Raw genomic sequence first — 19,921 nt, 5'->3', positions numbered from 1 at the left:
CGTTGGGCAAACAACAACAGAGGAGGATGAAGGAGGGGAGACAAGATCAAAGGTAAAGAGGACAGTCTGTTGTCTGCTCTCTTGATGTGTGTGCTTGCTGTGCTCTGGCAGCGTGCAGAATAGTTGTGAGCAAGTGCCTAAGGGAAAGAATACACACACACACACACACACACACATACACACACTATTTCTCTCTCTCACAACAAACTCTGCTGTTTAATTTTATTCCACCATCGGCATTCAGCGGACACTCTGCGTTCGACTTTTGCGGTCGCGGATGGTGCGCTCCCAATCATCCCAGTATCGTCATATTGCTGGGGCAGGTCGGCGTGTGCACGCATCCGCGGGCGGCGCCTGTGGCGTTCCCTGGCCAGACGCCGCCGCCGCTCGTCGGCAGTCTCCTCCGTGAGAGTGTGGAGGTCATACTGCTGGGGCAGATCGGTATGTGCACACATCCGCCTGGGTGACGTCAGACTGCTGCTGTCGCTTTGGCATGGGATCAACTTTGACCAAGAAATGCACAATGAAAAACAGACAGGGCTCCAGACTAACTTTTTCATAGGTAGCACTGGTGCCACCTACCTTTTCAGTTGGTAGCGCCACCACAAATTAGGTAGCACCAACTTTCTTTGTATAGTGCCGCAGCGCGGTATTAATACATGACCTTATCACCAAGGCTAGCAAAGGTTTTCTTGGCTGAAGCATAAATGCCTTAAATTAAGCACATTTCTCACTCACACACATTATTCACACACAGGAAATTATTATAATGAATTAACCTATAGTGCATTTTTCCATATCGTTATTATCATTTGGCTATATGAAACAGAAATGAGACACACCCCTTAACTTCTGCATGGGCATGTTCAACCTAATGGCCAATAATGATATTTAACACTGAGGTGCCCACTGTTCCTGCACCCTTTTGCAATGTGAAATGCCACCAAATTCATAATCCTTGCCCACTTTCCTCCTGTCTTTTCTTTATATAACAAGTTATATAACACGTTTACCGCGTTTGAGGTCGGGGACGAGGCGCAGTCCCCCATATGTTCTGTGTCTGCTGTCTCCGTGGATTCAGCGACACACAAAGTGTGCGCTCCAGGGAAGCGCACAACTTATGTACAGCTGATGCTGAAATCTTTGTTTCGTTTTTTCGGTGAACAAGGGTTCATGGCCATGGCCATTGGCCAGGGTTCATGGCCATATATAGCATGTCTTGGAGACGTGACTAGACGTGATATCACAATGCGTGACCATAATTATATGGGGACATTCCCGTATATGGGGATTGTGAGTGACGAGGATTGTGAGTTACAGTAGATGTCGTGACAAAAACCTTCAGTTGCAAATTGCAATAATGATTTTATTAATACTATATTATCAGTCTAATCTAAACATGTGTTTATCTGTGCCATATGCTGGTCAAATAATATGTCACGGTCTGTGTAAGCCAGGTTATTGTGCCTGAAGGATGGGAAGATACAATAGATTGTTCTACTTATACTGACCATTGTGCAATGGTGAGGAGACAATTGCAAAGAGCTTACAAAATAAGATGTAATAAGAAGAGAATTATATGAGGTGAATACATTGTTACCACAGCAACCAACCAACACAGACAGGCAGATGATTCCCGAATACACAAATATAACAGCGTGGACACGTCAATCTGATCACTTGCACATAGCAGCGTGGACACGGTCAGTCCTAATTATCACATAACAGCACAGCGTGGACACAGTCAGTCCTAATTATCACATAACAGCACAGCGTGGACACAGTCAGTCCTAATTATCACATAACAGTGTGGACACAGTCAGTCCTAATTATCACATAGCAGCGTGGACACGGTCAGTCCTAAAGATCACATAACAGTGTGGACACGGTCAGTCCGAAAAGATCACATAACAGTGTGGACACAGTCAGTCCTAATTATCACATAACAGTGTGGACACAGTCAGTCCTAATTATAACATAACAGTGTGGACACAGTCAGTCCTAATTATCACATAACAGTGTGGACACAGTCAGTCCTAATTATCACATAACAGTGTGGACACAGTCAGTCCTAATTATCACATAACAGTGTGGACACAGTCAGTCCTAAAGATCACATAACAGTGTGGACACAGTCAGTCCTAAAGATCACATAACAGTGTGGACACAGTCAGTCCTAATTATCACATAACAGCACAGAGTGGACACGGTCAGTCCTAAAGATCACATTTGAGACACAAATGGGATGTGCCTCCAGTCTGAACAGCAAAGCCTTTATTCCAGCCTGATCTCAGTACAGACCGTGTACAGTCTGAAGAGTAAAGCTTTATTCCAGCCTGATCTCAGTACAGACCGTGTACAGTCTGAAGAGCAAAGCTTTATTCCAGCCTGATCTCAGTACAGAACGTGGGCGGATCAATACTTCAGTCTCTGCGTGGCAAAGACCAATGAGAGGAGTCAGGCAGCAGAGAGAGAGAGAGAGAGAGAGAGAGAGAGAGAGGTGAGAGTGGAGTGGGATGTGGAGAGGTGGAGGTCGGATTTGGAATGCACAAGGTGGGTGACAGAGGGGAGTGTGTTGTCTCGTGTGCGTGCATGCTAATATTAAGCGGTGATGCTCATACCTGCTGGCGTAGTGCTCAATCCTGCTGTGTGTGTCCGCATGGGGCAACTTGGGAGAGGAGCACGGCCTGCCGAGGAATGAGACACACACACACACAGCAAGTCAAAATCAATACCGTCTCAGCGCGTGCAACGTGCTGAGAGCTTGTAGATCTGCTATTTTCGGTGCGCAACCCAGCACTCTTTAAGCTAGTGAAGATGCGGTGTGTATGACACACCGCAAAACAAAACAAATTTGTTCAACGCAAAATGCTGTGTTCAAGTTCAGGAGACTTCGGGGGGGGGGGAAAGCAATTATCCTGAATGCTGCCTTCCGGCGTGGCATGGAAAGGAGAGGAGGGCATTTGCATTTATTTTGCCATAGTAAATCGTGGTCTGGAAAGGGCACTTGTTTTGCAAACAGGTAAAAGGGCAGGGGCTGTAGCCCCCTTTGATGTCTATGTGTGCACGTCCCTGAATACCGTGCCCAAACACTATGACAATAGTTTCTGTACATGTACAGTAGTTATTGTACACACACGTCCGTGCAGAAAGTAGGCCTGTTAACAGTGAATTCCCACACTATAATGCACACTTGTAGCAACAATGTCCTCATGTATAAGTGTTCATGTTGACGGTGTCTATTCTAGAGTAATACTATTGTATTTTCTTGGCAGACTTGGGTTATTCTACCAAAACACACATTGGGAATAAAATATAACGACCCACGCACACTGTATGCAGTATGCAGTTCATTTTATTCTAATCTACAATCTCTACATTTGATCTCTGCCTACTGAGCTCAGCAGTCTGTTGTGGGATTTCAGCCTGGTTTGTAAATCTAACACATGCCCGGGCTGAAGTATCAAAGAAATGCATGAATTTAAAAAACAAATGTGACAGGGAAAGAAAATACTCTTTCTTTTTGTTATTTGACAGTGAAAAATGCTTAAACATGTCAGCACAGAGCCGACTTCAAAGTAAAGTGAAAAAACAACGCTGTTCTCACTGGTTTTAGCTTTTAGCACTCCACTGAAAACCCCACTGTTGAGGCACAGCCTCCCTTTCCAACCCAATTGCCCTGAGGTCTCAGCTACAGCAGCTGGTGCATGCAGCCATGAAGGTGATGGGTAGGAGCCTAAGGGATCATCCGTCTCTAGACTGCCCCTCGCCCTTTTTGTGTGTCTATAAATAATAGCCAGTCATTTTCACTTCCCCTTTACGTGGCTTGTACTGTACATTGTTGTTGCTGTCTCCTCCGATAAACGAGTCGCTAGCTGCTTCTTTTCACTTGACTTGACAGTAAGGAGTCATTATTTTGAATTCACTACCGTGCCCATTTCAGCTCCCCACTGAACAGGCACCCTAGCCAATCTGTAAAGTCGCTGGTGCAGTGACAGAGATAGCCCTCCCCACCCGGCTTCCCCCTCACCAAGGACCCATTGTGTTAGCTGAAGCACCCATCCAAGCCGGACTTAACCATTATTATTATTATTTTTTAAATCTCTGGGTTTCGAGACAAACAGGAAAGGATTCGGAATTCGGAAAACTGATCGTAATTCAGGACTGTACAGATTTTTTTTGTTTTGGGATGTTATATGTCTGGTCACTCACTGCACTTTCTATTTTATTGTCTCTACATTACTATTTATCTAATATAACTAATTCACATTATTATTTACAAACACTTAAGACACTGGATGAGAGGCTGACTTCCTCGTCGTGAGAGACATTAAGGATGCGCTATCAAATTAGTTTTTAGGATGCAGGATGTGAGTGTAAAAGCAGTGTATGGTAATGCACTTCTATCAAAAAAAGCTCTTTATGGTCACTCTCCAGTTCCACTAAGCGCAACCGTTCCCCGATATCTTTAAAAAAAACAAATAACCAAAAGATAAAAGGCATGAATTGAAATCGCACGTTAACACATTGAGCTCAATACATGTGAACATCCAAACACTAGCTGTAATTCTTTGAAGATTCTGCCTTTTGGTCTGTGCAGTGTGCATGTGACAGTGTGAGAAAAGATGATGATGGGGGAAAAGAGGATGGGAAAGAAAGCACAAAAGAGATAAAGAAATAGAGAGAAAGATAAAGTGAGAGAGAGACAGAGAGACAAATGTGATTATGAGTCAGTGTGCACATGTTGGTGCCAGATTGACTTTGTAAATGTTTTGCACAATCTGTGTGTGTGTGTGCGCGTGCATGCATGCATGCATGCATGCATGCATGCATGCATGCATGCGTGCGTGCGTGCGTGCGTGCGTGCGTGCGTGCGTGCGTGCGTGCGTGCGTGCGTGCGTGTACATGCATAATTGCATATTATTGACTCACGTCTCGGAGCTGTCAGCCTCTAGAACAGACTGAACTGGCAGGTATCCTCGCTGAGGGTGCTTACTGAAGTACTGCTTCGACCTGAACTTGTTCTTCAGGGTCTTGGCGAAGTCCCTCATCTTCTCTCCTGAGGTGGTCTACCATAGGATTGTGTGTGGGAGGGAGGGGGGGCAGTTGGAAAAGCAGGGAGATATAAAGTGGACCACTTAAGGACTCTTTCAAGTGTTGCAGTCAAACTACCTTCCAACGTCCCCCCCCCAACCCCCCCACCCACTGCCTGCCCTGGAGCTAAATCCACCGGACCACTACTGCCTTTGTTTCCACTTGACATCACTCCAACAGCTTTTTCCCCTTCACCTGCTTCTAAAGTCTTTGCTTTTCATCTCAGTGTCACATCTCTCTCTGTCTCTCTCCCTCCCTCCCTCTCTCTCCCTCTCCCCATCTCCCCCCCTCTCTCTCCCTCCCTCCCTCTCCCCCTCTCCCCATCTCCCCCTCCTTCCCTCTCTCTCCCCTGCACTTGCCCTCCCACCAGCTCATACTATTTTTCTAATTTCCATTTCTGTTCCTTCTACACACATGCAAACACAAAGAACGGTCGCAAACACACACACGCGCCTGCTCACGGCCGCACACACACACACACACACACACACACACACACACACACACACACACACACACACCTACCTTCTGGTAAAAAATGTTTTAGCTTGCTCCACTTAAAACCAATAACTCTAAAATATCATCCCGTTAAAGAAAGAAAAAGAAAACCACTGCCCAGAAGGTCCTTTGCTGTGATTGATTAAAATTGAAAAGTGCCACTGCTATACAAACGAGAGCGAGAGAGAGAGAGAGAGAGAGAGAGAGAGACAGAGACAGAGACAGAGAGAGACAGACAGAGACAGAGAGAGAGAGAGACACAGAGACAGAGACAGAGACAGAGAGAGAGAGAGAGAGACAGAGAGAGAGAGAGACAGACATACTTTGTCAGAGTATGCCACTCCGTTACGGTGACCCTGTGCGCGTTTTGTGTTTTAAGACTTGGGCCTCATTGAGGTTTTACGCTCAGCATGAACTACGGATATAGTGCTTTATGTGAGCACTCAGCGAGCCAAAACACTGCAGAAGAAGTGCTGAGTGGTGCTCGATCTCGGTGTACCATTGAGCTGAACCAGGGCTGTGTAAGCATACTTAACAGAACACAATACACCTGATAGTGATCTCACTATCGAGAGGGGGTAGGGGTGCTTAATCCATGCCTGGCATAAGGTACGGTATAGACAGACATACCACAGTTTCAGAGTGAGTGAGTGAAAGAGAAAATAATGAACATTAAATCCTGAGAATGAGATTCTCAGGATCCGCATGGGAAGGGTGTGGCTCCAATGAGGGATGAAGATGTACAACGACTCCAAACTTGATCCAAGTCCAATCCGAGCCCTGGATATTCTTGTGCCTGCCCTATACTGCCAGACAGTGTGCACAAGAGATTTGGCACCGATTCGTGCAGCGGTTTGCGAGATTAGCTATGGACGCAGACACACAGTCAGACACACAGTCAGACACACAGTCAGACACACAGACAGACACACAGTCAGACACACAGTCAGACACACAGTCAGACACACAGTCAGACACACAGACAGACAGTCAGACACACAGTCAGACACACACAGATACAGACAGACATACAGTCAGACACACACAGACACACAGTCAGACACACAGACAGACACAGTCAGACACACAGTCAGACACACAGTCAGACAGACACAGTCAGACACACAGTCAGACACACAGTCAGACACACAGTCAGACACAGGCCCTCATTTATCAACCGTGCGTAGACCAAAATATGGGTGCACGCCGAAATTGCCGACATTTTTGACATTTACCATTTCCGCCAACGCTTGAAATTGAACGTGACAACGTGCAAAATCCACGGTTGCTCCTCAGCTGGCGTACGCATTTTTTTTCTGTCTTACACAAGCGGAGCAGCCTTGTCTGAACTGCTGACACTGTCACAGGCATCAAAACATATGTTTTCACTCCTAAAATGTTAATATAAAACGGTATGTGTATGTAAAAAACAAAAGAGAGATTTCCAACTTTACAAGTAATTAAAATCGCGCAATTAAAAACAATATAACATGTTTACAATGTATTAGTTTGTGCTTAATCAAACACTTGTTATGCGAGCGCACTTGTGAGATGATTTTGGAGCGCATGCGGACGCGGTGATGCGGCATATGCGATTATGATATTTTTTTTTTTTTAAAGGCATGAATGGACTGCACGCCTTTATTTCCAAGTGACAATGACAAGCATACAATACAGCTTGCCTATTTGTAGTAAGTACTAGCAGGCTATAGGCGTAAGGGGCTTAATCATTCACCATTTATAAGTGCTTAGACAGTTTTGACAGTTCAGATAAAAGCGAGATCATTTTCGGGGGTCGGGAGGACGGGACCGCGGCGTGCGTCGCCAACACATACCAGCGCAAGCGGCAAGCCTTCATCCATATGTTTATGATTCGTTCATCAATGATCAAATCACTACATAAACGTTGATTGTGAGCTGCCTTGACGACATGATAGCCTATCTCTCATGCAGGCATGTCACCCACAGGACTTTAATATCACAGCAGTGCGCAGTATCACGCCTTCGCCGTGCACTGCGCACGAATGGGTAAAATTAATATAGGCCAGCCTACAAACTAATTCCATTCATGGCGATGCGATGTCGATGTGTCATGTATATGCGTGCATGCGTGGACATGACAGCAAAGCAAGCGAGGTGAGAGGAAAACAGACAGGGTAGGCCTACAACTTTATTTAATTCATGCAGGTGTTCGTTCTTTATTTAACAAGACACCAGTGGGCTTGCAAGTTGCGTGTGCTTCTGCGTGTGTGTGTGTGTGTGTGTGTGTGTGTGTGTGTGTGTGTGTGTGAGAGAGGTGCGTGAGGCGGGCAAGGCACGGGAGAAACCTTTTTTCCATGGTTTCCATGGTTCCCACAGGTCGTAAACATGTGTTCAGTCGCAAAAACGAGGGCGAGGCTTGATTTCATAGGGCGTGCCAGATAGATTTCAGCCGTCACATTTATTAACGTCAGAACGAAATTATGGAAGGATCAGCTGTTTGCGATCACTTTATAAATGCCGTGGCGACGTGGGTGTACTACGAAACCTGCACTCGAATCTGTGGCAGATTTTACACTCGATTGATAAATGAGGGCCACAGTGTCTACATGAGGTGGTGTTGTGCCTTTTCCCATTCCTGGCTGTGTGTCTTTGGTTGGCTCCCACAGTGTCGGTTTGCTTGCCAACAGTTATATCTCTCAGAGTGGATGCTAGGATTTACATTGCCGGCCAAAACGTCTAGAAGTTTTACAGTTTACCGGACATCTGATTTAAAAAAAAAAAACCTCCACATCATTTTTAAGATAATTAAGTGTCCTGGTTTCACCTTCACGCAATGCGATATCACAGTGACAATAATGGACAGCTGGTCCCTTTAGGCATCTGTGTTGAATGCTTCCTCTTCAAATGCATTGTTATTGTTGTTATTGTTGATTTGTCAGTTTGCAGTTGACCTTGTTTTCATTACTACACAGACGTTCACTTCAGTGCGCGTGCCAATCTCTCCATCTCTGTACTGCTGTAATCACCCGTTCACCCCCCCCCCTCCTCTCACACCTTTGAAAGTGAAAGCGTGTCTCTGATGTGAGTGTACTGTGTGTGTGTGTGTGTGTGTGTGTGTGTGTGTGTGTGTGTGTGTGTGTGTGTGTGTGTGTGTGTGTGTGTGGGAGTGAGAGAGAGAGAGAGAGAGAGAGAGAGAGAGAGAGAGAGAGAGAGAGAGAAAGAGAGGGAGAGCTAAAAATCAGAGAGGCACTGTTTATTTACAGACAGACAGACAGACAGACAGACAGACTCTCTTACTGGGGTATAGTACTCCATAATGGGGTAATGTAGCTTCTTTCCCTTGGTGGTTCGGCCAGTGAGGAAACAGGTCTGACAGATATCCACATTGAACTGCTTCAGACTGCGATACCTGTCAACATCACATGAAATATCAATATAATGGCCTCTTCGAGTGTTCGAGTGTGTGCTTCTACAGTGTGTGTGTGTGTGTGTGTGTGTGTGTGTGTGCGTGCGTGCGTGCGAGCGTGCGTGCGAGCGAGCGTGCTTGTGTGCGTGCGACCCGTGCGTGCATGCGCGGGAGTGTATTAAATGCCTCCAAAATCAATAACTCTGACAAGCAAATTCACAGAATGGATTATACTCGCTGATAGCACCATTAATTTGCGTGTCAATTGCAAACTATCTGACCCGTCTCACGCTAAGCTAGTGTTGCATTGCAGTTAGTCCTAGCAAAGGAAGGAATCAATATCGATTGACTACATGACCTATTTGTCGGCAACAATTAATAGATTGTTGACTAACAAGCTGCAAATGATGCTGCAACGAGTCCGTCAGGACTGCTCTCCGTTTGGGCAAAGAAGCAGCTGGCGTGTCAATTCAGACCAGACAGAGCTGTACTGGGTTGTTTACAGCATGTAAAATGTGTGTTTGTCTAGTATCTATCCTTCTACAACAGCCAGTTTAAAACATTAATATTCACTATCTATGTGCATACAGCAGATTGTTTCTGTCAGGTGTGTTTATGTCCGCACGCACGCACTCACGCACACACGCACGCACGCACGCATGCACGCGCAGCTACCTGAAGCCCTTGATTGGACACTGCTTGCATACATAGCACTTGGCCTGGTGCTTGGCGGACTCTGCCGCGGCCACCCTCTGTAGGACCGGCAGCCACACCATGGACTGCGGCTCCAGGCTCATCCACTCCAGGAAGTGGGACACCTCGATGGCAGGCTTCCCGGGGGCCTGCGGAGAGAAGGTGGGGCAGCAGGGGAGGGGAAGGGAAGGGGAGGACGGAGACTGTAAACAACCCAAATATAGAGCGCATGCAGATCTGGGCACGAGTGCATAGAATAATGAGAAGGTGTGTTTCCCGCTCTTGGCTGCCAGCTGCACTGCAGAATGCTGAGTGTTATTTTAATTCTGAGAGTGTGCTTTCAGAGTTCAATTATGACTCTAGGATTCTGCAGTGTAGTCTTACAAAGAGCCGTCTCTAGAAAGAAAACCCCCACAGATAAAATGACTTCTCCGTGTCCTAGGAGCGTATTAAGTGAGAACACCATTTTAATCCCCGTCTTTGCTTTATTCTTAATTTTCAAGGTTTTCAAAGTAGTAGTAGAAAGAGCCGCTGCTCTTTGCTGTTAAAGAAAAATGTAAATTGAGAGCTACCGTAAAAAGGGGTAAAGCGTTCCTGTGACGCCTGCCTGCATGTTTTACATGCTTGTTCTTGTGTTTGTTTGTGCGTGCATGCGTGTGTGGTGTGCGCTGCGATGCTTTCCAAGACAACCTGTTGGCAATGACAGGGATAAGAAGGTATTCGGCGGACTGATAAAGGAACGACTCGTCAAGCGCCGAAAATCCGTAATGTGCTAAATTCTTCATTAAGTGCGCATCAGAGATGCATTAAAAGGTTGATTTCCCCAAGGCTTTCTCCACCGCTCAAGCGCAGCAGAATAATTAATGTGTGTGTGCTTGTGAGTGGGAGGCTGAGAGTGTGTGCTCTATTAGGTGCATGTTGGGGCTCACGGGGTCTTTGTGGTGCATAGCCGTATAGCAGGTTCACAGGGGATGAAGAAACCGCCGCGTGCACGCTCTGGTTGAGTAGCCAGCTTAGCCTTGGCATGCCTGGCACCTGGAGACAGCATTGGCTATTCTGAGCACGCCACCATGTTGCTAGTCAGCGTGCTGAGCAGATGGAGTCTTTTAACCATATTTGGAAGCTTTGCGACTTTGCCACCATCAAAAAAACAAATGTTGTCTTCAATAGTTTCATGCTGAAATGTGCATGATGACTATAGCTAGAAAACATTCACCAATGCGTGCCATTTCTTGCTGCAATTAACCACTTAAAGTAAGCTTAAACTTAACTATTTTATACTTAAAAAAATAATAAGTTAAAGAAAGAAATCTACTATGATGCCCTATCATGCATCATCATGTTCCAACATCATCTCCAGGGACAGTGCTTTTACACCCAATATAGGAATAGGACAATGAATTCTTACTGTAACACAACATGCCAGAAACACACATGTAACAAAGACTACCAGATATATTTTAGTCCCGTACTGTATGATTCATTAGTAATAATTACTGATATAATTGACCCTACTCACACAGCAGCCTTTTTGTTCCTGCAGGCCACTCACCAGACGGCCTCCACAGGCATTTTACCTACTAGTAAAACGGTGTTGTCAAGGGAAATGTTAAGGGAAAATGTATTTATTTTAATCACCGATACTGTATTGTCGATATTGTAAGCTTGGAGTAGAATGAAGCATCCTTTACTTAAGATCTGTCTGGTAAACCATGGAATTAAAAGGTTAAGAATGAGGGGTGTCTGATGGCTCTGTGATACAGCCCATAATTATCGTCACTGTCGGGAGGAAATTTGGCAATGTCAAAAACAGCTACTTTTCGGGAAATGGTAATGTTCCATTGATCCAATGTAGTTATTATATTTAGTCACAAGCTCTTTTTCAATTGATTAAATATTTATACAATCTAAAGATAGACGTAACCACGCGTCATGCCTATTTTGGGCGAAGTAGTGAGAATTGCAGCTCTGGTTGTCACAAAATCCCAAGGCACACATGAACTTATCTCACGGTACATCAGGGTACGTCTTAAGCAACGCAGGTATGTTGTTGAGAGCGATAAAAGCATATACTGTATATTGCAACGTGAGCCCGCTATACAAAATACAAACAGATATCTTCTGGAACTAGAGTGGAATAATGACACTAATTATCTATAATTACACGGCTTGGTTGAATGCTTGATTCTGATTGGTCAATCGACAAATTCAGCGGTGTGTTATTTCTGGATAATGACCACTCGGCTCTATAACAGACCACTGCCTAATCAAAGGCTCGGAGCACCTGGCTGCTTGGATTTTATGCTGTAGGCCTGCCCTGTGCCCAACATGACATGTAAACTAACACACAGAAACTAAACATGCTTTCAAGTATCAAAGTATCAAGTTTCATGCATCAAATAAGTCACAAACCAATTATAATAGAATTAGGCAACACAGATAAGAGTATATGATGCTACACATATATAGCCACACCTCCAAGGAGCTTGATGACAGTCAAGTCTTCTATAGGGCACGGGTTGCCCTGTGACATTCATCATTTCAATAATCCAACCATGTTCTACAAGCACAATTTCCATGTACATTAATGTGAGGTCATGAGTTTGTGTATACTGCCCCATGCATTATCTAATACCGCTTTTATAGTAAGTGCATTAACGGCAACCTGTATAATGTACGATTAATAATGCATCATATGTTACATTATTATGTAACATATGATGCATTATTAATGTGATGTAATGTTTAGCCTACATCTAGCAACATTTCAAATAAGCTCAGAAGACCGTCTTGATGCATTAGGTAGGGTACTGCACGGTACATATAATAGCACAAGACGAACATTAGCTCATTTCCTGAGCTGGTCCATTTATAAATGGCTCACAAGGGTATTAAAGTCTTATTGAGTTGGAGACAGTCAATAGAACATAATAGACGTAATATATTTGAATGGTTCCTGATCATTAATTTCTTCAAACACCGCTCTTAGCTCAAGTGTCCAAATTATTAGCTGTGTCCTCTTTCTGAACGAATATTCAACCCTGATTGATTGAAGTGATTTATTCACAGACAAGCTGTCATTTGTGGTATAGCGTTGAGTGATGTTTAGCATATAAGAGTGAATGTCAAATCTGCTTAATTAGACCGTACACATTGAACCATTAGGATGTTGGCGGTACAGTATGTTATTGAAGGATGTACGGCCAGCTTGAGATTGGTGCGTGCCTGTCCTGACCTACAGACAGATGCCATTAATGGGTTTTTTTTTAAATAAAAAATCCATCGCAAAAATGTTTGTCGTGCAAAGTATATGAGAAATGGAGTCCCTGTTGTTTACAATGGGAAAGCTGCCTAGCAGGGCGCGGCCGCCCCGTCCGGGCTGTTGTTGTGGTCGACACCTTGGTATATTTTTCAACACTACAACAAGCGATTACACCGTTTTAAAGTGGATTTTCATGAGCAATCTGAGCGGTTGGTGCAGTGGCTGTTCAAAGGTAACTCTATATTAGGCAGTCTAGGCTATTAGACTGCCGTAAATGTCCGGCACCGATCCAAAACAGACATTGAGAAACAGAAATGGCTTACGTTAACCATAAGCATCAAAAACATGAATTTTCCTTTCATAATATGAAACCAAGTTGTATATGGCACGTCTGTCTACATGACACAGTACAGTACATAACTGAACCCATTTGTAAAATGTAATTCAATTTGCTTAATTGATTAATTGGTTATTCGATTCATCGATTATTCAATTAACCGTTTCATATAACACACACACACACACACACACACACACACTGTGTGTGTACGTGTGCATGTACACGTGCTACGTACGTGGTGATACAGTACTAGTTGTATGTGCGGGACATGTCCTCACCATGCGAAAGCAGCTGCGGACGCTGGGCTCCACGTTGCTGCCCCCGAAGGCGGCCACCTCGCCCAGCTGGCGGGGGATCTGGATGGCCTCGTGGAGCAGCAGGCTGAGGTGCCGCTGATCCGTCAGCCCCCCGGCAGCGCCAGACGCCTGGCGGAACAAGTCTGCAAGTACCGGGAGAGGGAGACACAGCGGGGATATTAAAATCAGCGCGAACAACACGGCACCATCAGATCAGTCACTGTCTGTGTTGACAGCATGCACGGAAAACGGTCCTTTATATACTTGTCATCCGCTCATGGTCGCAGCTGTCTATACTGTATATACAGTACACGCCTCCCTACATGTGCTTGGCAGACCCGAGTTACACATTGTTCTGTGCATGTCTGAATGGAAATGAGTCACTGCACTGCAAATCAGGACATCTGTCATTCGAGAATTGAGCCGCCCGCCTACCCATGAAAAAAGATTTTCTGATAATAATGAACTCATTTCAGAATAACCTTGACATTTCCTCAAGACAGCATTCTGTCAACAACATTTTTCTTGATGATGAAATCCTCTGTTTGGCATGTGAATCTGGTCAACCTTCAGTTAGGTGAAGTGGAAACTGGATACAATCAATACTTTATTTTATTTCAGACCCAAGGAGATCCATGTACGTATACATCACAGTATAAAACACATACAGTACAGTAGAAAAAAAAGAACAGGTTCTCAATGTTTCAATACTAGTAGTACAGTATTGTAAATGGAGTACTTAAGTACTCCACTACAATCATTTGAAAAATTTAGTTAATAGTTAATTTATAGATTTCGATTGTTATAATTAATACATTAATCACTTCTAAATCTACTTCGGCTATTTTCAAAAGATGCATTTTGATACCAATACTTTTGTACTTTTACTCATGTCAAGTTGTACATTGTGGTGTTGATACTTTTACTTAAGTTGGTTAGATACAGATGTAGGACGCTTTGGGAGGCCGGTCTGGTCTGTTCACAGAATGTTAATGCTTTTCTAGTCAGACTTTGAAAGAGCCCTCAACTCTGGTTGCCAACTGCCTTGAAATACAGATGTCATGGCAGCTTGCCGGTCCTATCTGTATTCTGACTGACATTCTCTCCTTGATTGTCTACTACGTAGGTTGTGGCTGCATTCTGGTGTATATTTCCTGGATGTCTTCCAACCTGCAATCCCCTGGCTGGCTACTATAGTGTGCTTTCTGGTCAAGTGGGGTGGGCGCGCATAGAGCAAGCGCTGGAGAAATAATGGTTCACCGTTCAGAGCCACCCCACCTGCCCCCCTCGGCTCCTTCCCTCCCTGGTAGAAAACAGCAGAGAAAACCAACGTCACTATATTGAGAGCGACGGCTCTCTGCACTGTAGTTCACTCCCACTCCTCAGCCCCACCCCCTCTGCACTGTAGTTCACTCCCGCTCCTAGACCAGGAAATGTCTCACGTTCCCCCAGGCTTTACATTTTTGAGCCGTAGCGAACGGAAATAAAAGCCTGGATACCGAGGCTATAGCTGGCTACTAATACCTGGCAGTGACCTGACTCTGTACTCAGTTATATTCTCAGCTAGCTAGAGAAACTAGCTGGTGCTTCTACTATTAGGTCAGTTAAATCTACAGTTGATCCTTTGTTTAAGAACCTGATATATGTCTGGCATGCCTGCCTCCCACACAGCTCCAACCGGGAAGACTTGGCATGGAGATCTATTAGGAAGACTATACGCCGTTTGTTCCATGAAACGAGAGACGTTTGGTCCTCAGTTGATTCCCTCTACTGGTTCATTCGGACTTCAGTTATCTACTGAAGTCTTCTAGTTCCCTGTTCTGCATCTGGGTTCACTGTCTGCCTTAACAGAATGGTCCCTTATTTGGAAAAAAGGCTGTTCCCTCATTGAAAAGAACACACTGTTACTTATTTTTGGGAATCAGTCAATAACACACATCTTACAAGTTAAAATAGCTCATAAGACATATGCATATACTATAATACAGGTTGTTAATATGATATTCAAAAACTGTATATATGTATCTATATGCTGAGACCATCTTTTTTTCTGGGAAGAAATAATGGACGCCCTTCCAGGTGTCCCTTATTTGAATTCCGGGGTAGTTGACAATCCTAGGAGATGGCAAGCATCTACTGTAGGTGTGGCAGGCGATCCTAGGATGGTGACAGGCATTGGAAGTCGCTGTCAGTATAAATAGCATGGGGCTCTGCCTCCGCGCTCACCGCCCCTGCCAACTGTGCAATCCTTCACCCACACAGGGACACCTGCCATTACCACCTGCACATTAACCACTTAGAAGCACCATATACTTTGTATGATGAATAGCGAAACTAGCCGATCTACAAGCTTACAATGCGTTTCATCACAACCTATAATGACGTTCCCAAATAGGGGTGCCAAAACAGACAAGTGTGTGTCGTCTGTTTGGCAGGGTAGAGTGTTTATTTTTTTATACTGTATGAATTGTCTGATCATAAATCCAGAAGACCTGGCCTTCAGTACACAATCCAGATATGATGTCTGTAGTTAGCAGTGTCAGGAAAATGTATCTTCACACACCAGGTTGTCTCTCCGTGAGAAGTTACTTTTATATCTTATTTTATCTTTTTTTCTTTCCCGGATGCACCGGTTCGGTGGTGTTATTGGAATGGGAGTAAAATCCATCTGTCTGGTACAGCAACCAAATAAACCCTTATATCTACAGTACTATAAACGCTTCTGTAAAAAGATGACTGTCAAATGGTATTTCGCTGAGCTCTGAAGCCGGGGTGGCAAGAAACAGGCCAACCTGGCAGAGAGTGGCATCTCATATGCCCACCCTGAAAAATGACAGAATGCACAATCTGAGCACAGATTCATTTAATCCCACTGATTGAACCCCAAATCTGTATTGTTGCTATAGTTCAGTCTTTATGAGTTGGCAGAGACAGTGCACCATCATGAATAAACTTGGCATGGGTTCGACAGCATGCTGTCTGGGAAGTGGTATCCAGCTGCAAGCTGTTCTGGGTCCAACTACAAGCATCTCTAATTTCTCCCTCTCTCTCTATTTGACCCATATTTACAGGGATGTATCATAAACTAGCATTACAGAGAGACAGTAAAGGAGCCTCCTTCCTTACCCCAGGGCCGGGCTCCAATAAAATATTGCAGCCTAATTGAAAATCGAAATGGGAAGCAGGGAGTGCCTGAGACAAAGAGATATGAGAGAGCGAGAGAGAGACAGAGAGAGAGAGAGACAGGCACAGAGAGAGAGAGAGAGAGAGAGAGGCGCTGGGGGTGTCTATGGAGTTTCTTTGGCATCAAACACTTGGCTAAATAGCCCTGGGTGTACCTGCTAGATGTACAGGGGGCTTTCTCCATTATGGCAATAGAGTAACCTCCTCCATTAGACTAAGTGGATGTCTTTATGTAATGCTGGCAATCAGAGCTGTTTTGTTTCGCTCCATTGTTTGCAGTGGAAGAGACGCACATGAGCGAGCAGCACACTCACATTTATACTTCTCTTGGACGTCTGCGCTGCACAAGCTCACCAGCCCCACCTTGAAGCTGAGAACTCGCATCTTCCCGTTGCGACCGCTGGCAGGAAGAAAAAAAAAAGGAAAAGAAAAAACACTCAAGTTTACAGGGATTTTGGGACGCTGAATTACGGAAACAATTTAATTCCTATTTCTGTCCTAGTTTCTAAAGTTGGTTCTGCTGTGTAGAGAATGACAATGTGGACAGGAATTATGTGGCTCAAGGCAGCACAGTGCAGGTCACAGCCATAGTGTGAAATCGCATTAGAGAAAATCCAAGAGTCACTAAAGGCACATGATAGCGTGTCATGTCCACGGGCACACAACCAGAAGAGCAATGTTACATATATCACAATGACACACACACACACACACACACACACACACACACACACACACACACACACGGTTGCATGAACAGCCTGTTCAGTAGCTAGTGGCGAGGCCACTGGATTCTGTTATGTGCTGAACCTTGCTAAAGGGGTCATGTTGATTTCTTTATACCCTTGAGGTGTAAGGGTGTGTGCACTGATGTGGGATACTACCGGGGCTGGCTGTGGGAGGCAGTCTGGGGCAACAGCAGGTGTTCAAGACTCGTTTACCTAAATAGCATGCAGAAAATAGCAGATCTACAAGCACACAACGCTTTGCATCCACAATGTTGTAGATCGGCTATTTTCATTATCTGACACTGTCAAAGTATAAAAGAAGGTAGTTCGTATCGGAGAGCTCTGCCTACTGACACATCTGGGGACAGCTGAATTTAGTGTAAGGGCAGTTATTGAAAATGACAACTTTGCAGAATCAATGCAAAGACAAAGACCTTGGGGTGGTCCTTCAAATTGGTTTTCAAAGCAGTAGATGTGTAAGTGGAGCTTTTCTCTGCTGTTCTAACCCCTGCATTGAATTTAGATTTCACAAGACATATTGGCAAGCTACTGTTATGTCTGGCTATGTGAGACTAAAGTCTCCTAGACTGTAGGAACTAGGAAGTCTGCTAAACCGCATTACATTTGGCAGAAGACAAAAGGGTCACGGACGGAAGAACGGAGGGAACAGCCTGGGAAATCCACGGAGGATGAACACTGACTCGTCGGGCGGGTTGAGGCGGACGTAGCAGTCGCTAAAAGACAGCATGCTTCAAGCAGTTGTAATTCGGAACAAGGAACATTATGAGAGGATGGAAAGTGGAGCATTCGTCACGCCGAACCATTAGAGTCAGCCTGGGAACATTAGAGCCGTACAGAGACAAATGCGGGAGAGTCACGGGAAGAGAAAAAAAAACGTCGCTGCCATTTTGGCTCTGCTGGTAAGATTCAGTAGAGGAGGAGACCTCGCTCCGACCCGGGGACCACTAACTGTCAGCGGCTCTCTCGCACACACTTTTCACTGTGTGTTGCGTGCCATCTTCAATATGTCCCGGGTACCCCAGTGTGGTTCCCCCTGGGGGGGATACGTCTCTCCACTGCATGCCCCGACTGCGAGACATGTCCTCTTGGGGAACTTGTTATATACTCTTACTGTGCGTACTGTACTTCTCCCCCGTGCTGTGACCTTGTCGTGGTGGAGAGGCTTGGGTACTTCTATGACCCTAAGAGCTATGCTGGGGGGAGCCTAGTGCTCCTGGCAGGTTTAACCATACCACCAGACAGGTCTTGGGCGAGGAGTGAGACGAAAGACAGCACACTGGCCCTCCAGGTTGGGGGTTGGGCGTGGCACTAACAATGCCACCCCATAAAAAAACCATTGTTACAGAAACTACAATGAACAATCCTATTGACACCAGGCTCTTGGTAGACTCTGGCTACGCAAATTCTTTGGGTGGCAGTATGACCACTCCTGATGAAAGCCGGAAGGAAGTCAGGAGTGCGAAAGAGGGCCTACTGGGGCCTAAAACCACGATCCGCTTTGGAGCGTGGAACGTCCGAACCATGTTTGAGACCACTAAGACAGCACAAGTCCTCAGCGAGATGAAAAGGTACCACCTGGACATCCTGGGTATAAGTGAAAGTCACTGGACTGGCTCCGGACGTCAAGTCCTGCATGATGGGTCTATCATCCTCCATTCGGGCCATGAAAACACCCACACACATGGTGTAGCCATCATAATCTCCAAGGAGAAAGCTAAAACCCTGCTTGAATGGGAACCAGTAAGCGAGAGGCTGATCAGAGTACGCCTCAACTCCAAGTTCTGTAAACTCACCATCCTACAGTGCTACGCACCAACCAACGAGGCAGAGGAGGAGGTCAAAGAAGACTGGTATGAACAACTACAAATGGCAGTTTCTAAGGTACCCCAACATGACATGCTTCTCTTAACTGGTGACATGAATGCCAAAGTGGGAACCGATAACTCCAACAATGAGAGGGCAATGGGCAGGCACGGATGTGGCGAAAGGAACAACAATGGCGAACGCCTGGTCGATCTCTGCATGAGTAACAACCTGGTCATCGGAGGTACCATCTTCCCTCACAAGAACATCCATAAGCTCACGTGGCAGTCACCTGATGGTAGGACCATCAACCAAATCGACCACATTATCATCAATGGCAAATGGCGCAGGTCACTGCAAGATGTTAGAGCTTATCGGGGAGCAGATGCCTTTAGTGACCACTACCTAATCGCTGCCACCATTAAACTCAAGTTGAAGAAGTCAATCCCACAAGGCCACCGGCAGAGGAAACTGGACATTGCAAAACTCCAGTATCCAAACAAAAACAAGGAGTTTGTGTTGGAGCTCAGAAACCGCTTCAGCACACTAGAGGCTTCTTTTGAAATCATAGAAGAACCCACTGTAAGCAGCAAATGGAATGCCATCAAAAACATA

The 19,921-nt window shown here is 45.2% G+C and overlaps 1 protein-coding gene across 5 annotated transcripts in view; it reads right to left on the bottom strand.

Moving 5' to 3' along the window:
- The window catches only part of drp2 (dystrophin related protein 2), a 187,770-nt gene that overhangs the window by 24,238 nt on the left and 143,611 nt on the right, over positions 1 to 19,921 (bottom strand). For all 5 annotated transcript variants that reach the window (XM_080773866.1, XM_080773869.1, XM_080773868.1 and 2 more), the window contains 6 exons: positions 17,069 to 17,154; positions 13,554 to 13,714; positions 9,656 to 9,822; positions 8,872 to 8,983; positions 4,933 to 5,069; positions 2,622 to 2,687 (listed from right to left, as the gene is read on the bottom strand). In XM_080773866.1, the coding sequence (XP_080629992.1) occupies positions 2,622 to 2,687; positions 4,933 to 5,069; positions 8,872 to 8,983; positions 9,656 to 9,822; positions 13,554 to 13,714; positions 17,069 to 17,154 (729 nt within the window). The remainder of the gene's footprint in view (positions 1 to 2,621; positions 2,688 to 4,932; positions 5,070 to 8,871; positions 8,984 to 9,655; positions 9,823 to 13,553; positions 13,715 to 17,068; positions 17,155 to 19,921) is intronic.

This window comes from Protomyctophum bolini (assembly GCF_963924005.1).
Source record: "Protomyctophum bolini genome assembly, chromosome: 10".
Classification (NCBI taxonomy): domain Eukaryota; kingdom Metazoa; phylum Chordata; class Actinopteri; order Myctophiformes; family Myctophidae; genus Protomyctophum; species Protomyctophum bolini.
The sequence above is the reverse complement of the archived record's forward strand: the minus strand, read 5'-3'. Positions and strand labels throughout refer to the sequence as shown.